This window comes from Pristis pectinata, chromosome 17 (genome assembly GCF_009764475.1).
Source record: "Pristis pectinata isolate sPriPec2 chromosome 17, sPriPec2.1.pri, whole genome shotgun sequence".
NCBI lineage: Eukaryota > Metazoa > Chordata > Chondrichthyes > Rhinopristiformes > Pristidae > Pristis > Pristis pectinata.
The window spans coordinates 44,355,208-44,373,677 of record NC_067421.1 but is presented as its reverse complement, the minus strand read 5'-3'; the positions used below and the strand labels follow the sequence as shown (position 1 = coordinate 44,373,677).

General features: G+C 42.8%; 1 protein-coding gene across 1 annotated transcript in view; it reads right to left on the bottom strand.

The window, feature by feature from the left end:
• The window catches only part of dnah10 (dynein axonemal heavy chain 10), a 285,578-nt gene that overhangs the window by 226,698 nt on the left and 40,410 nt on the right, over window positions 1-18,470 (bottom strand). Inside the window, exons 10-15 of the mRNA XM_052032383.1 lie at window positions 15,953-16,151; window positions 13,151-13,345; window positions 11,843-12,013; window positions 6,348-6,524; window positions 3,848-3,988; window positions 671-822 (exon numbers count right to left, since the gene is read on the bottom strand). Of these exons, the coding sequence (XP_051888343.1) occupies window positions 671-822; window positions 3,848-3,988; window positions 6,348-6,524; window positions 11,843-12,013; window positions 13,151-13,345; window positions 15,953-16,151 (1,035 nt within the window). The remainder of the gene's footprint in view (window positions 1-670; window positions 823-3,847; window positions 3,989-6,347; window positions 6,525-11,842; window positions 12,014-13,150; window positions 13,346-15,952; window positions 16,152-18,470) is intronic.

The window sequence follows — 18,470 nt, the reverse complement described above, 5'->3', positions numbered from 1 at the left end:
GGGTAAAAGATAAGACCGAAAAAATTGTGGAAAGCTAATATTTACTTCAACTAATTGCTGACAACTTACATAAATCAGTAGACATGTTCAATTCTGGGGTGTGGGGGAGCAAGCTAAGCCACATAAAGGCATCATCATTTTTTGCACTCCAACTCAATGCTCCAAATCAGGGATATGATTGGTTCGATCTACAGGGTCTGCTGCAGAAACAGGCGCGTCCGGATCTCAGATTGGGTGAGGAAGCAGCAAGCCTGGGATTGGCAGAAGGAGATCAGGGATTCAGGAGGGGTTAGAACAGAGACCTTGGGAGTGGCCATGATGGAGACTACAGCCAATAGAAACAGGATCCAGTCCACTGCGACAGAGACTTGATATTGTCGAATCCACAGCATGGGATGCCGTTTACTATAAATTGCCTTTGAATTTGCTGAGTCATTGAACAAGATTATCTATAGACACATGCATACATGTGTGAAACATTGTTATTTCTGAACACCACTCTCTGTATCTGTGGGAAGGAGACCTTTTCCCTTTCAATTACAGAGAGCACTGAGGGGATCTGGAGATCTGTCGGCCAAACAGTTCTGATGATCAAAGACTGCAAGGGTTCGGAAATTATTAATTTTAACTCTTGACCTGTACATTTAGTTGCCTTAGTCAAACATCATACCGGAGGAACTTTTGTTCTTGTAGAGCCACATTTCTGGCTAGCTGAGGTATTTGAAGTCCCAACTGCTCCATGTACTTGGATTCCATGATAATTTCTTCCAGTTCTGGGGCAAAATTCACTTCATATTGACAACTAATTTCAAACAATTCATCCTGAACAGCCATATTCTGTATTAAGAAACCAAAAGTACAAATGAGGTATCAACAGATAGAAAGGTTATTTTACCATTGTACATTATGCAGCATAATAATTGCTTAATATGATAACTGAAACAACTTTTATTCGGAAACTTCTCAAAGACATCACATTTTTAAGTCGCACTCCAGAGACTTCAGCACGAAGATCTAGGCTGAGACCCCAGTGCAATGCCAGGCAGCATTGCACTATTGGAGGTGCTATCTTTCAGATGTGATGTTAAACCTTTGCTCCTTCAGATGCATGTTTGGTATTGGTTTATTATTGTCACTTGTACCAAGGTACAGTGAAAAACTTGTCTTGCATACTGATCATACAGGTCAATTCATTACACAGTGCATTGAGGTAGTCCGGGGTTTAATCAATAAAAGAATACAGAGTAAAGTGAGGTAAGTTGTTCTTCCCATACAGGTCTGAAGGTCCTGAAGAGGAGTGGTCCGTCCCAGCAGGTAAGTGGAGGTGTCTAGGGTGGCCTCAGTACTCGGCCCCGGGTGCTCCGCAGGGTCAGGCTTCCGATCCGGAGGGGCCCTGGTGTCGGGCACTGGCATCAGGTGTCCCCACAGGTCAAGCCTCGGCCTTCGCTGTTCGGGCCTCCGGATAGGTCAGGACACGGGGGTTGGCATCAGGCGCTCCCACTAGTCAAGCCTTCACTCCGGGTCCTCAGGTCTCAGCGTCGGGTGCTCTAGTGGAGTCCAGGAGTCGGGTCTTGGTGGTGGGGGCTCTGTGGGGTCAGCTCTTCACTCTGCACAGGCTTCCACTTGGACAGGCTGTTAAAGATCTCATGCACCATCTCAAACAGCGGTGGAGTTTTCCCTAGTGTCCTATCCAATATCTATCTGTTAAACAATACCTGTAAATAATTATCTGGTTATTTTCACTTTAATCTTTGTGGGAGTTTGTTAAGCAGAAATTGGCTGCATATCCATTCTAGTACCTTGCCTCTAACACCATGGGCTCTTGTTTAGCAGCCTCGTGTGCAGTACCTTGTCAAAGGCCTTCTGAAAATCCAAGTAAATAATATCCACTGACTTTTCTTTGTCTAACTTACTTGTTACCTCCTCAAAGAATTTTAACAGCTTTGTTAGGCAAGATCTCCCCTTAATGAAACCGTGCTGACTTCGTCCTACTTTATCATATACTTCCAAGTACTCCGGAATTTCATCCTTAATAATGGACTCCAGAATCTTACCAACCACCGAGGTCAGACTAACCAGCGCAAATTTCCTGTCTTTTGCCCCCATCCCTTCTTAAACAGCGGTGTCACATTTGTGAGTTTCCAGTCCTCTGGGACCCTCGCCGACTCCAGTGATTCTTGAAAGATCACTACTAATGCCTCCACAATCTCTTCAGCTACCTCTTTCAGAACTCTGGGGTGGAGTCCATCCGGTCCAGGTGATTTATCCACCTTCAGGCCTTTCAGCTTCACCAGCACCCTCTCCTTAGTAACAGCTACTGCACTCATCTTTGTCCCTGACACTTTTGAACTTCTGGCATGTTATTAGTGTCTTCCACTGTGAAGACCGACGTAAAGTACTTACTTAGCTCCTCCACCAGTTAGTCTAAATGCCAGAGGAGATGGGGGAGGGCAATGGTTGGAGGGTGCTGCTAGGGTGAAATTATGTAGGCATGAATGGATAGTTGAGCTCCTTTGTCTGTGTAATGTAATGATGATGCTGTACGGTCTAGTCTATTGGGACATGCTGAACAGGCCAGAGTACACAACTGAGAAAAAAGGGAGAAAACAGAGGGGTAAGAATGGCAATAAAAATGGCCAATCCTGATACTAACAGAAAGCAGGAGCGTTATCTGAAGTGCAGAATTCTGTACTGAGTGCTGCAGCATGTCCAGATGATACACAAGGTGGTGTTCCTCGATCATTTGGACAGGAAAGGAGTACAGGGACATGGGCCTAATGCGACCAAATGGGATTAGTGTAGATAGGCATTATTGTAAAAGTAACTGAGAGTGTAAGGGTTAATGTTGTTCAGCTTGTTGCTGCCTAACTATAGTTGAGATGCAGGATGTCCAGGTATCTTGTGTAAATCAAAGAAGTAGTTAGTTAAAGGAGTATCCTGTCTTTGGAATAAGCAGTTGTCCTTGGAGCCTGGAGCTGTCTGTGACTTCAGATTGTGACATGATGAACTGCTGCTGAGTTACAAAGTGCTTAAAGGTAAGAAAGTAACAGCTAATGAGCAAAGAGTAAATCATTATAATTAAGCAAAAAAAAAATCATTAGGATAGCTTGGTACGTGAAACTTAGCACATAGGCTTCTTTGTTTTAAGTATAAAAGAGAGACCCTGGGATGTGAATCTTTGAGTGAGTCTAATACGGAGCTCGGGTTACACTGTTTACTCTTTCTCTGTATCCCTCACTCCCACCAGTGTTAAAAATAATAAAGCATTAATCATAAATTCTTTGGTTCTGCTGTTGTCTGATTTATTACAGAGCAGAGGTCGACTGTTACATCATAATTGGCATGGATGAGTTGGGCCTGTTTTTGTGCTGTACAACTCTCTGGCTCTAACATTGAACATCACTGTAACAATACAGGAGGCCACAGAGGAGGTGGTCAGAGTGGGAATGAGATAGTGAATTAAAATGGCAGGCAAACAGAAGAACTATATCTCTTTCCACAGATGCTGCCTGTCCTGCTGATTCTTCCAGCATTTTCTGTTTTTATTTCAGGTTTCCGGTATCTGCAGGTTTTTTTTATTCCCATTTAGGAACTAGTTTGACTGCTCAAATTCATTGTCAGAATGGGACAATCTCTGTATATCAGTCAGGGCTTCACTAGAATCCAATCAGCACTAGTGAAATAAAAACTGTGTTTACACAGCAAAACTCAGTTGTCACACTAAAATCTTAAAAGGCTGAAGTGAGTATTTCTTTAAAAATGTAAAAGTTCCAATATTAATCATAATTAAAAAAAAGTAATTTTCTATACTTACTGAATCAAAGACAACCATATTTTCTGAATTGACCTCTGACGTATTAATCCTGGTAAGCAGGCTTTGCTTTAACAGAACATGCAACTTTGCATTAGTCTCATTTTGCCAGTGTTCATACAACTTATCTTCATACGCTTTCATTCTCTTTGCCACCTCTAGGTACTTTGCTCTGGTCTATGAAGTTAAACAACTCATTGTTAGAATTTGCTTCATGTTTCCTACAACAAATGTAATATAGAATATAAGAGTTTAACGAAAAGGACTAGAAGTCATAGAATTGTACAGCATGGAAACAGGCCATTTGGCCCAACTCATCCATGCCAACAAGTGGGCATCCTTCAGTATTAATCCCATCTCCCAGCACTTGGTCCATAGCCTTATTTGCCTAAGCGATTCAAGTGCTCATCTTGACACTTAAATACTGCTCACGACCCAGCTTCAACCCCTCTCTCCAGCAGTATGTTCCAGGTACTCCCCACTCTCTGGGTGAAGAAAGTCACCCTCTAAATCTCTTCCCCATTACCCAAAACCTGTGTCCTCTAATTTTATCCACCTCTGATATGGGGAAATGTTTTCTGCAGTCTACCCTATCTATACCCCTAATAATTTTATATACTTTAGTCATGTCCCCTCTTAACCCCTTCCACTCCAGGAAGAACAGACCCTGCCTTTCCAGTCTCTCCTCAAAACTGAACTGCTCCATCCCAAGCAACATCCAAGTGAATCCCCTCTGCACCCTCTCAACCACTACCACATCCTTCCTGTAGCACGGTGACCAGAACTGCACACAGTGCTCCAGCTGAGGTCTGACCAAGGTTTTGTAAAGTTGGAGCATAACCTCCTTACTTCTGTATTCAGTGCTTCAACTAATGAAGGCCAGTATCCCGTATGCCTCCCTAACCATGTTGTCTACCCGTTTTGACACCTTCAAGGATCTACAGACTTGTACTCAGAGGTCCTTCCATTTCTCAATACTCCCCAAGGACCAAGCATTCATAGTGTATGTCCTCGCCTCATTAGTATTCCCTAAACTTATCACCTCACCATCACAGCATCTTACGTTGCTTCGCTTTCCGAAAACCTTTAGTAAAACTACAGTCTTATTTAACAAACACGTTAGATGTGCAAGCTAAGCAAAGGCAGGATCAGACGTAACTGAAGTAATTCCTCTCTGGGGTGGTCACTGCCTGCCAGGCTCACACAGGAAGAGTGCCCATTGGCCAAAGTACCAGGCAGTGCCAAAATCCAACCATGCCCCTTCAAGCAAAACAATGGATACAGATCAGCGGGTGCAGGAAATGATTGGTCACTATTTTCCTTCATTGGATAGACAACCCACATCAAGACCCCTGAGTTTTGGGGAGAACTAAAAACCAAGAATCAACAAAGGACCCTCTCTTGCATCGTGTACAGCAGGTTTCTCTAAGGCTTAGCACAAATGGCAGGGTGCCAATCTACCCTGTCTATGCCTCTCATAACTTTAGACACCTCAATCAGGTGCATAAAGCCTCAGCCTCCTTCACCCCAGGGAAAACAAGCCCAGTCTATCTAATCCCTCCCCATAACCAATGTCCTTCATCTCAGACAACACCCTGGTGATTCTTCTCTGCACCCCCTCTAGTGCAATCACAGCTAGCAATGTAAAGGGATGCAGATATACTTCCAAGTCAGGATGGTGTGTGACTGAAAGCAAACATGCAGAAGCTGGTATTTCCATCCTCCTGATGCCTTGGTAGCAGTGATGGTTTCAAAGGTGCCAATAAAGAAATCTTGGCTATATGCTGCATTTTGTACATAGGAAACACTGCAGTCACGATGCATTACTGATGAAAGGAACGAGTGCTTAGGGTGGTGAATGGGATGTCAATCAATCAGCTGCCTTCGTTTGGAGAAGGCTGAGAGGAGATCTGATAGAAGTATATGAAGTGATAAGAGATATGGACAAGGTGGATAGTGGGAGGATTAGAGGTCACGGTATAAGAGGGGAAGAGATTAAAAGTGCCACAAGGAAAAACATTTTTACACAGTACATGTTTGGAATCCAGAATGCACTGTCTGCAAGTGTACTGGAAGCAGATTCCATCGTGGCCTTCAAGAGAAAATTGGATTATTAAACATTAAGGGAAAATTTCCAAGGGGCCAGGAGGTGGAAGTAACGAGTTGGCATGGATACACTGCGTTGAATGAGCGCCTTCTGCACTGTAACCATTCCGTGATTCTATGACACTATAAGATTATGATAAGTCAAATGGCCTCTTTCTATATTGTGAGAAAATATGTGAAAGTAAATAAGAGAATAACATTGAAATAATCAGCAGCGATATGATTATTAGCCAATAAACCTTTGCCATGTCAGTCGACCATCTGTCCAAGCTATCTAAGCCATTAAAATTTATACCATGATAATATTCTACTTGAATAAATTTGCTGCAACTATATCTTAAAATATTGCTTTCCAGCATGCAAATGTCTGCTTTTGTTGATCCATGCACTTAATGATTAATGTCCAAAGATCAAAGTCCAAAGAACTTACTGCCTTCCCATGTTCACTTGCCAGCATCTCAGGCATCTCCTGAAAGTGAACGATGACGTGCTTAATCCGGTGAAAGAGGGAACGTTCCCAGTGAATGGCTCCAGCAACAGGAGGTTGATTCTTAGTCACAGGAGGATTATTAGCATTATTAGTGAAGAGGCTGTTTATAATATCAACCTGTAAAAAGAAGTCATCCATCATAATAACAAGACTGAACAAGAGCACATGGCATATTAGCACAGTTACAGGTTTGGCTACACAAGAGGAAATTAAGAATCAGGGTCATTTTCAGACTACCAAACAATAACTAGCAAGATACAACATGGACCAATGTCGAGACCTCAAATATTTACAAACCATGTAAATGAATTAGAAAGGAACCGCCAGTACTGTAGACAAATTTACTGTTACAGAGGGGGCCACAAAGAGTCTGCAAAGGGTAGAGTAAAACTCGTCAGGTAGACGAAAATGTGGAGTATTGTGAGGTTATCCACATTAGTAAAAAAAAAAGTAGAAACGCGGGGTACAGTTTAAATGGAGATGACAGAATGCTGCAATACAGAAGGATATTGGTTCCTGATACATGAATCACTGAGTGTTAGTATGTAAGAGGATTATTGGAGTTTAAAAAAAGGGAAGTCCTGTTACTGGGACGTTAATGAGACCACACCTGCAGTGTCAGAGCTTTTTATGACAGCACATGGAACACAAGATCTCTTTGTGGGTGTAACAGGGTAGATTTGGATTTCCAGAAGCCATTTGGTAAGGTGCCACATAAAAGGTTATGGCACAAAATGAGGCTGCATGTCTTTGGTGGCAACATACACTGAGATGGCTGGAGAGGTAATTAACTAGCAGAAAATGGGCCATTTTCAAATTGGCAATCAGTAACATAGAACATTACAGCACAGTACAGGCCCTTCAGCCCACATGTTATGCCGACGCTTTAACCTACTCTAAGATCAATCTAACCATTCCCTTCCACATACCCCTCCATTTTTCTATCATCCATGTGCCTATCTAAGAGTCTCTTAAATGTCCCCAATGTATCTGCCCCTATACCAGCAACCCTGGCAGCACATTCCACACACCCACCTAAAAAAAACTTATCTCTGATAACTCCCCTGTACTTTCCTTCAATCACCTTAAAAATATGCCCCCTTGTGTTAGCCATTTCCACCCTGGGAAAAAGTCTCTGACTGTCCACTCGATCTATGCCTCTTATCATCTTGTACACCTCTATCAAGTCACCTCTCATCCTCCTTTGCTCCAAAGAGAAAAGCCCTAGCTCGCTCAACCTTTCCTCACAAAACATGCTCTCCAGTCCGGGTAGCATCCTGGTAAATCTCCTCTGCACCCTCTCTAAAGTTTCCACATCCTTCCTATAGTGAGGTGACCAGAACTGAACACAATATTCTAAGTGTGGTCTAACCAGGGTTTTATAGAGCTGCAACATTACCTCACGGCTCTTGAATTCAATCCCCTGACTAATGAAGGCCAACACGCCATATGCCTTCTTAACAACCCTATCAACTTGCGCAGCAACTTTGAGGGATCTATGGACTTGGACCCCAAGATCCCTCTGTTCCTGCACACTGCTAAGAACCCTGCCGTTAACCCTGTATTCTGCCTTCAAATTTGACCTTCCAAAGTGAATCACTTTACACTTTTCTGGGTTGAACTGCATCTGCCACTTCTCAGCTCAACTTTGCACCCTACCAATGTACCGTAGTAACCCTCGACAAACTTCTACACTATACACAGCACCACCAACCTTCGTGTCATCTGCAAACTTACTAACTCACCCTTCCACTTCCTCATCCAAGTCATTTGTAAAAATCACAAAGAGCAGGGGTCCCAGAACAGATACCTGCGGAACACCACTGGTCACCGACCACCAGACAGAATACGCTCTATCTACAACCACCTTCTGCTTCTATGGGCAAGCCAATTCCGAATCCACACAGCCAAGTTTCCCCGGATCCCATGCCTCCTGACCTTCTGAATGAGCCTATCATGGGGAACCTTATCTAATGTCTCAATAAAGTCCTTATACACCACATCCACTGCTCTACTTTCATTGTGTTTCATCACATCCTAAAGAATGTGGTCCTTAAGAAGGAGTTGTGGTCACCATTTCTGAAATGCTCTCCCACCAAGAGATCTGACACCTCACTCATTGCCTAGTACCAGATCCAGAATGGCCTCTCCTCTAGTTGGCCTGTCCACATACTGTGTCAGGAATCCTTCCTGGACACACCTAAAAAATTCCGCCCCATCCAAACCTTTTGCATTAGGGAGATGCCAATCAATATTAAGGAAGTTGAAATCACCCATGACAACAACCTTGTTATTTTTGCACCTTTCCAAAATCTGCCTCCCGATCTGCTCCTCAGCGCCTATGCTGCTATTAGGGGGTCTGTAGAATACTCTCAATAGAGTGATTGCTCCCTTCTCATTTCTGACCTCCACCTACACTGACTCAGTAAACAATTCCTCCAGAATGTCTTACCTTTCCGCAGCTGTGATACTATCCCTGATTAGCAAAGCCACTCCCCCACCTCTTTTACCTCCCTCCCTGTCCCTTTTGAAACATCTAAACCCCAGAACATCCGGCATCCATTCCTGCCCTTGTGACAGCCAAGTCTCTGTAATGGCCACAATGACCCATGTTCTCAGTTCATCACCCTTGTTCCTGATACTTCTTGCATTAAAATAGATACACTTCAACCCATCCAGCTGACTGCAATTTTGCCCCATTAACTGCCTATCCTTCCTCACAGTCTCTCTCTTGCAGTCACACACTGCATCAACCTGTACACCAACTGCCCCATCCTCTAACCTATCATTCAGGTTCCCACCCCCCACCAAACTAGCTTAAACCCTCTGTAACAGCTCTAGCAAACTTGCCCGCAAGGATATTGGTTCCCCCTCCAGTTCAGGTGTAACCAGTCCCTTTTGTACAGGTCATACCTTCCCCAGAAGAGATCCCAATGATCCACAAATCTGAAACCCTGCCCCCTGCACCAATTTCTCAGCCACACATTCATCTGCCAAATCAGCCTATTCTTACCCTCATGGGCGCGTGGCACAGGCAGCAATCCAGAGATTACTACCCTTGAGGTCCTGCTTTTCAGCTTCCTACCTAGTTCCCCATATTCACTTTCAGAACCTCATCCTTTTTCCTATCTACGTCATTGGTACCAACATGTACCGTGACATCTGGCTGTTCACCCTCCCCCTTTAGATTGCTGTGGGCCCAATCTGAGACATCCCTGACCCTGGCAGCTGGGAGGCAACATACCATCCGGGAGTCTCTTTCACGCCCACAGAATCTCCTTTCTGCTCCCCTAACTAAGATATCTTTATTAGTCACATGCACATTGAAACACACCATGAAATGCATCTTTTCCATAGAGTGTTCTGGGGGGCAGTCCGCAAGTGTCGCTACGCTTCTGGCGCCAACATAGCATGCCCACAACTTCCTAACATGCATGTCTTTGGAATGTGGGAGGAAACCAGAGGTTAATGAAATGTTGGCTTTCAATGCAGGTAGGGAAGTTTGGCAGTGAAATCTGGAGCACTGTATACAATTGTGATCTCTATATTTAAGGATGGATGTATTTAGGATGAGGCAGTGCAGAGAAGGTTCACTAGGGGATTCCTGAGATGAAGGAGCTGATGTATGAAGAGAGGCTGAGCAAGGTGGAGTTTAGAAGAATGAGGTGATTTTTTTAAACAAACAGGATTCCGAGGGGGATTGACAGAGCAGAAACCGAAAAGTTGTTTCCCCTTTTGGGGGTTTCTAGAAACAAGGATCATAGTTTCAGAATAAGTGGCTGCCCATTTCAGAGGAAATAAGGAGGAATTTCCTTCTTTCAGAGGGTTGTGAATCTTTGGGATTCTCAACCGAAGGGAGCTGAGGAGGTGTAGCTATTAAAAATATTCAAGGTGAAGACTGAGAAATTTAAACTACAAGGAAGTCAAGGTGTCCAGGGGGAGAGTGGAGTTGACACCACAGCTAAATCAGCCATGGCCTTGTTGACTGTCAGAGCAGGGTGCAGCGGTCCTACTCCCACTCCTGTTTCTTAAGTTTTTGTGTTCTTTTGGCCTCACTATTTCAGAAAAGATACTTGGATTGGAAGCAGTTAGAGAAGGTTTCCCAGTATGAAGGGGTGCATTGTAAGGAACATTTGAGTATAGATGAATGGGAGGTTATCATCTTGAGACATAACATTCTGACGGGTAATGATGGAGTGAATTCTGAGAGAATGTTGCCCCTCATGGGATAACCTAGATTGAGGAGACATCCTTTCAGAATAATAGGTTAACAGTTTTCGGCAAAGATGAGGAATTTCTTCTGTCAGAGTTGTGAATTTTTGGAACTCTCTGCTCAAGAGTTCAATAGTGGCTAAACCATTGAACATACTCAGGGGTTGAGACAGATATATTTTTGGAGTACAGGGAAGACAAGAGTTATACAAAACAGGCTAGAAAATGAAGCTGGTTCCAAGATCAGATCAGCCTTGATCTTGTTAGCTGGCAAGGCAGGCTTGATGCGTGAGGGTTAACATGGCCTAGTCCTGTTCCTGTTTCTTTATGTTCTTAATTTATACAATATCTTAACAGTAAATTATCCACTGCACTTCATAGGAGAAATATTAAATATAATCTGACACCACGCAATATAAGGAGATATTAGGAGAGTTTTTAAGGACCATCTCAAAAGGTGGAAAGCAAAATAGAGGCCCTGCCAGCTAAAGACACAGCTACCAGTGGTGGAGCTATTAAAATCCAGGAAACACAAAAGCTCAGAGGGTTGTAGCGCTCAAGGATGCTATAGAGAGAGGAAGAGGCTCATGGAGGGATTTGAAACAAAATAAGACATTTCCAGGTATGGAGTCAGTGTGAATCCATGAACTCAAAGGGAGCTGTGGCGGGGGGGGGGGGTGATTGGCACAATGAGCGGGGGTTGAATAGAAAGCTGCAAACTAAGTGTTGGATGACCTTGATTTCATGACGTAGAGGTAAGGAGGTCAGGATAGCAATGGAATAGTTGGAGCTAGGGAGAACATGGACAAGGGATTAATATACCAGCTGTGGCAGGGGTGAATTAGCCAAATTTGCTGGAAGAACACAATATCAAAATATCATTCAAAGAGAGAACAGCTCCAGAGACCAGGTGCAATCCTGACCCCTGATGCTGTCTATGTAGAGTTTGCATGATCTCCCTGAGACCACAGGGATTTTGGACTTCGCCCAGGTGTTCCGGTTTCTTTCCACATCTCAATGACATGCAGGTTGGTAGGTTCATTGGTCACTGCAAACTACCTCTACTGTAATAGGGTAGTGGGAGAATAAATGGGTGTTAATGTGCAAGTGTGAGAGAACAAGTTAGAGGGAAATAAATGCAGAAATGGAATGCATGAAATTTGCTGTGATATCGGACTCATTCCATGTTATTTGGAAATATGGAAATAACGAATCCTCTGTACCTCTTTACAATACTGTGTCAAAATGTCATTGAACTTCCTCATCATTTGCTTGTTGACAGCTTCACGTGAGCGGATGTGCTTAAATCTCAAAAGCATGTCAAAAGCTGCTTCTGCAGAGCGGAGACTCTTGAATGACTCATCAATAAAGTTCTTTGCTTCCCCTTCAATTAGCTGCAAGAAACAATGAAGCAACTTTATAATATTAAGGTAGTTACAGTTAAATGGAAAAAATTATTGAGTAGACAGACTGTGAATCAAGATAGGTTATAACAATAATTCCAAGTGATATAATGTGAAGTATAGCTAACAGTGAACCATACCGGTCCAGTACTGTGTGCAGTTGGTCTTTAAACACCCTCCACATATCAGATGTGGACTTGCCCAAAAACAGTTGTTCCCAATTAGTTCCTGCCTAATACTCTCACAATTTAATACTCACCCCAATACTCTCCTGCAAGGTCCATTTTTATCCTTATTCATAAATATTTTAAAACTTATGGAATTGTGGTCACTGTTTCCTAACTGTTCTCCCACTGAAAGGCCAGGCACCTGGCCAGGCTCATTTCCCAACACCAATTCCACTACAGCCCCACCTCTAGCTGGACTATGTATTGATTTAAGAAACTCTCCTAAATGCACCTAACAAATTCTGCCCCACCTAACCCTCTTACACTAAGGAGGTCTCAGTTTATATTGGGGAAGTTGAAGTCACCCACAACAACCCTCATATCTGCCCTCATATCTGTTCCTCAATGTCCCGGTGGCTATTGGGGGGGGGGGGGGGTCTGTGCTATAATCGCATCAGAGTGATTGCCCCTTTTTTATTTTTGAACTCTACCCATGCCAACTCAGTGGACGAGCCCTCCATTCTGTCCCCTGAGTGCAGCTGTGATATTGTCCCTGATTAATAGTGCAGCTCCCCCCCCCACCAGCCCCACCTTTTTTACCTTCTTCTCTATCTTTTCTAAAACATCAAAACCCTGGATCATTAAGCATCCAGTCCTGTTCCTCTCTCAACCAAGTCTCTGTAATGGCCAAAACATCATAGTTCCATGTACTGACCCATGCTCTAAGTTCATAACCCTTACCCTTAATACTCCTAGCATTAAAATAAATACACTTAAACCTGTCAGTCCCATCATATCTATTAAAATGCACCATCGTGTAGAAAAAACACAGGGGAATGCATAATTTTCTGCAAACTACTTTTTTTCTTTCATAACAGTTATTGGAATAAGAAACAGATTTTACTGCAAATGTATTAGGAGACTAAATCAAATATTAAAATTATTTCCAATATGAGCATACCTGAACCTGGGTATAAAAATCCTCCATAACTAGTTTCCACATTTGAGTGTGACGAATGTTAAACACATCAAAGGATAACTCCTCAATGGGTACAACAAGATCATTAACCCTTTTTACTACATCATCAATGCGCTTTGGGTCACCAGTTACAGCTTTCAGTTCCGGTCCAAAAATGTTGTAAAACTCCTCTCGAGTCTGGTGATTTTAAGAAACCATAACAGATTTTTCTGTTAGTTTGTGTTGTTCTAATGTTTATAATCATTAAGCAGAAAAAAAGCAATAGATAAACTGGTGAAAAAAGCATACAGAATGCTGACCTTCATTAACCAGGGTAGAGAATGCAAGTCGGGGAGGTCCTGGTACAACTTTATAATACATTGGTTAGGCCACAGCTGAAGTATTGTGTACATTTCTGGTCACCAATAGGAAGGATGTGATAACACTGGAGAAGCTGCAGAGGTGGTTCTCCAGGGTATTGTCTATGATGGAGTGTTTCAGTTTTGAGGAGACTTGATAGGCTGGGTTTGTTTTCCTAGGAGTGGAGAAGACTGAGGGGTGACAATTAAGATACATAAAATTATGAGAAATACATATAGGGTAGGTAGTGAAAAATGTTCCCTCATAGCGTAGGTGTCTATGACCAGAGGGCACAGGTTTAAAGTAAGATGTAGGAGACTTGGAGGGAATTTGAAGAAGTATTTGATGACCAGCATAGACAAGGAGGGTTGAAGGGCCTGCTACTGTGCTGTATGACTCTTTGACGCCATGGCTCTAATCAAAACATTCACTTGATGAGTCTGAATTTTACACCAATTACACAGATTATTAAACACTCAGAATTTAAAACAACATAATAAAAATATAAAACTTGTGAATAATATCCTATTATTCTTGTGCAAGTGTGTTATTTGTTTTCTTAGATTTTTTGAAATGCTTTTTGTGTCAGTTCTTTCTAATGTAATCCTCAATGTGGAACATGATGAACGTGTCATATTGCAATCTGGCCACTGGGTGAAGTGTGACAAATTGGTTTATTATTGGCACATATACCGAGGTACATGTGAAAAACTTGACTTGCATACCGTTCATACAGATCGATTCATTACATAGTGCATTGAGGTAGTATAAGGTAAAACAATAACAGAGTGCAGAATAAAGTGTCACAGGTACAGAGAAAGTGCAGTGCAGGCAGACAGACAATAAGATGTAAGGTCATAACGAGGTAGATTGTGAGGTCAGGAGTGCATCTTATTGTACTAGGAAACCATTCAATAGTCTTATAACAGCAGGATAGAAGCTGTCCTTGAGCCTGGTTTTTAGCTATATTTCTTTTCTGAAAAGTTTGTGATTAACTTAATATTATTCTTTAAATTGTTATGCCTTAATTTATATACACAAAGACTATTTGATATAGTCACATTCCAGAGTTTCCTCTCTCTTGCTCTTTAATAGTTTCTCGTCACTTCCTGGACTCCCATTTGACCCAAGTCTGCTCCTTCCCCTTCCCTGTAAACCTGCTGAGTTATTCTGCATTGTAGTGTAGCGGTTAGCGTAACACTATTAAAGCGCTAGCGACCTGAGTTCAATTCTGGCCACTGTCTGTAAGGAGGTCGTACGTTCTCCCCGTGTCTGCGTGTGTTTCCTCCAGGTGCTCCGGTTTCCTCCCACATTCCAAAGACGTACAGGTTAGGAAGTTGTAGGCATGCTATGTTGACGCCGGAAGCATGGCGACACTTGCGGGCTGCCCCCAGAACACACTACGCGAAAGATGTATTTCACTGTGTTTCGATGTGCATGTGACTAATAAAGATATCTTTGCTGCAAAAATCCACCCTGAGTTTTTGCTGAAAACCGGCCAAACAGATCGCTAATAGTAAAAGGGCCAGTCAGGTGGATAGCAATACAACGTGGACTGGCTTCTCCAAACTTACCATTGAGGCAGAGGCAGAATGATTTGTTTTTACCAAATATTGAAATCACAGCTTAAGCATCACTGAAGAGTGAGCCAAGAAGGTTGTCAAACAACTTGCATTTACGCAGCAGTAGTTAAGGCAGGAAGATAAGCCAAGGGGCCTCAGAGGTGCAAACCCTGGCCACCATGTAATGAATGTGGAAGGCTGATCTCACAGACCTTCAAGTGGGGGGGGAAGAGGTCAAGATGCTGCCTCACAGTTCCAGCCATGCAGGTTCAATCCCAACTTCTGGTGTTGTCTGTGTGAAGTTTGCACATTCTCCTTATAACAGTGTGGGGTTCTCTCAGATGCTCCAGTTTGCTCCCACATCCCAAAGATGTGCAGTTTTATAGGTTAATTGACCACTGTAAATTGTCCATAGTGTGTAGGGGGAGTTCATGGGAATGTGGGGAGAATAAGTTACAGGAAAATTAGTGGGAGAATGTGATGCTCTGATGAGGCAGCATAGATTTGAAGGGCCGAAATGGCCTCCTTGGCCAAATGGAAATAGGGGAATAAGGATGGGTGTTGTACAGAAGCCTCGCCCCTAGATATCCCTCACAGGCTTTAACAGAAGGCAAAGCTGGGGATGGACCTAAGCCTCCTGTCAAAGGCATCATCGAATTTATCAGTGCATCCTGGTTCTATTATCTTGTGCACTTTAGCTCCACTTCACCTGAAGACCACACATGACCCTGGCTCCTTCAGTACAACGTCACAGGAGATTGTCAAGTCCTTTTAAAAAAATTCACTTAGCATTATTAAAATTCAAAAATAGATATTACTTCGAAATAGAAAACTTCCATTGCAGAAAATGCCGGGAATTTCTTGTTAATTAGCTAACATTTACCTGTAAGATATCATGAATATTCTGACAGATGACAATCATGTAATCAGTTTTCTTAAACAGTTTCTTTCTGTCAAATTCCCAGCGTTGATCTCTCCCAGAAGCTTCAATTTTAGAACGGATATCAAAGTAGGAATCTTTCCACAACTGCAGAGTTCGAATGGCTTCTAAGGCACTTTTTTTTGCTGCTTCTGAGTTAGTCCTTTCAGGTAAAATAGAGCAACAAATTTGAAATTAAGGTGAAAAGTTATTTATAGTTCTTCAATGGACACAATAGGAGAGAATACCACTCTAATATGACCCTTCTCTTGCATTTGGGACTGTTATACCCAGCAGGGTGCCCAAGATCATTCATTATTCTCTAAATGAAATGTAGTGGAAGGATCTTGCATTATGATGAGCATTTCATGACCTCAGGATTTCCCCAGGCATTTCAAGGCATTTATGAAGTGTTATTACTGACATAATGTAAGTGATGCACTGGCCAATTTTGTGCACAATACAGCCCCTGATCAGCAATGAAATGAATGATCACATTTTTTTCCAGTGAGACATAAGAGACTGCAGGTGCTAGAATATGGACCAACAATCTGCTGGAGGAACTCAGCAGGTCGAGCGGCATCTGTGGGGTGGGGGGGGGGGGGGGGGGGGGGTTGGTGCGTGGAGGGAATTGTCGACGTTTCAAATTGAAACCTGGTGCCAGGGTACGGGATATCACAGACCGTGTCGAGAATATTCTGAGGGGGGAGGGTGAGCAGCCAGAAATCTTGGTACATGTAGGTACCAATGATGTAGGTAGGAAAAGAGAAGAGGTCCTGAAGGAGGAATACAAGGCATTAGGGAGAAGGTTGAAAAGTAGGACCTCAAGGGTAGTAATCTCAGGACTACTACTCGTGTCGCGTATCAATGACAGGAAGAATAGAAAGCTCTGGCAGTTAAATGCGTGGCTGAGTGACTGGTGCAAGGGGCAGGGCTTCAGATTCTTGGATACCTGGGACCTTTTTTGGGGGAGGCAAGACCTATTTGCTAAGGATGGGTTGCATCTAAACTCCAAAGGGTCCAATATCCTGGCGGGAATGTTTAATTTAGTTGTAGGGGAGGGTTTAAACTGATCTGGCAGGGGGATGGTAACCAGGATGCTAGGTTACAAGATGCTAAGGTGAGGGAGAAAGTGTATAGAAACGAATCCATTGAGGATGGCAAGAATGACAGGCAGGTGATAAGTCAGGATAATTTACTGAATAATAGAAGTACAACAAATCCGGATGTTAGGATACAGAATGTTAGGATCGGGGATGAGGATGTTCGGATACCGAATGTTAGGATAGGGGATGAGGTCTACACGAACATGTCTAAGATAGTAGGTAGCGAAGATAGTAAGAAGGATGGACAGGTAGAAAGTCAGGATAATCTGCTGATCAATAGAGGTACAATAAAATCAATAGCAGATACCAGTCTAAACATACTATATTTAAATGCACGTAGCATCAGGAATAAAGTAGATGACCTAGTGGCACAACTACAGGTTAATAAATATGACATCGTTGCAATCACTGAGTCGTGGCTTCATGATGGATGTGATTGGGAACTGAATGTCAAGGGGTATACAGTATATAGGAAGGATAGGAGGGTAGGCAGAGGGGGAGGTGTGGCCATGATGGTTAGTAGCGATATAAAATCAATAGAAAGGAAGGACATTGGGTCAGAGGAGGTGGAATCCTTATGGGTGGAGCTGAGAAATAGCAAGGGTAAAAGAACAATAATAGCAGTCATATATAGGCCCCCGAACAGCAGTCAGGAAGTGGACCATAAGTTGCAGATTGAGATAGAAAAAGCATGTCAGAGTGACAATGTGAAGATAATTATGGGGGATTTTAACATGAAGGTGGACTGGGAAATGCAGCAAGGCGGTAGTACTCAGGAGAGTGAGTTTGTGGAATGTCTAAGGGATGTTTTTCTGGAGCAACTTATTGAGGAGCCCACCAGGGGATCAGCTGTTTTGGATTGGGTGCTGTGTAGTGAACCCGAGGTGATTAGGGAACTAAAGGTAAAGGAACCACTGGGAACAAGTGATCACAATATGATTGAGTTTAGTTTCAAGTTTGAGAAGGAGAAGCTGATAACTGGTGTATCGATATTTCAGTGGAATAAGGGAAATTACAAAGGTATGAGAGATGAGTTGGCCCAAATTGATTGGAGGAGTAAGTTAGCTGGAGGGACGGCAGAGGAAAAATGGAAGAAATTTCTACAGGAAATAAGGACAATGCAGGACAGATATATTCCAAGAAAAAAGAAGGTTTTGAATGGAAAAAAGGCACAGATGTGGATAACGAGGGAGGTGAAGGATAAAATAAAAGCAAAAGGGGCGGCGTACAAAGTAGCAAAAATTAGTGGGAAAACAGAAGATTGGAACGATTTTAAAAATCTGCAGAGAGAAACTAAGAAGGTCATTAGGAAAGCAAAGATGAGTTACGAAAGGAAGCTGGCGGACAACATTCGGAAGGATTCTAAGAGTTTTTTT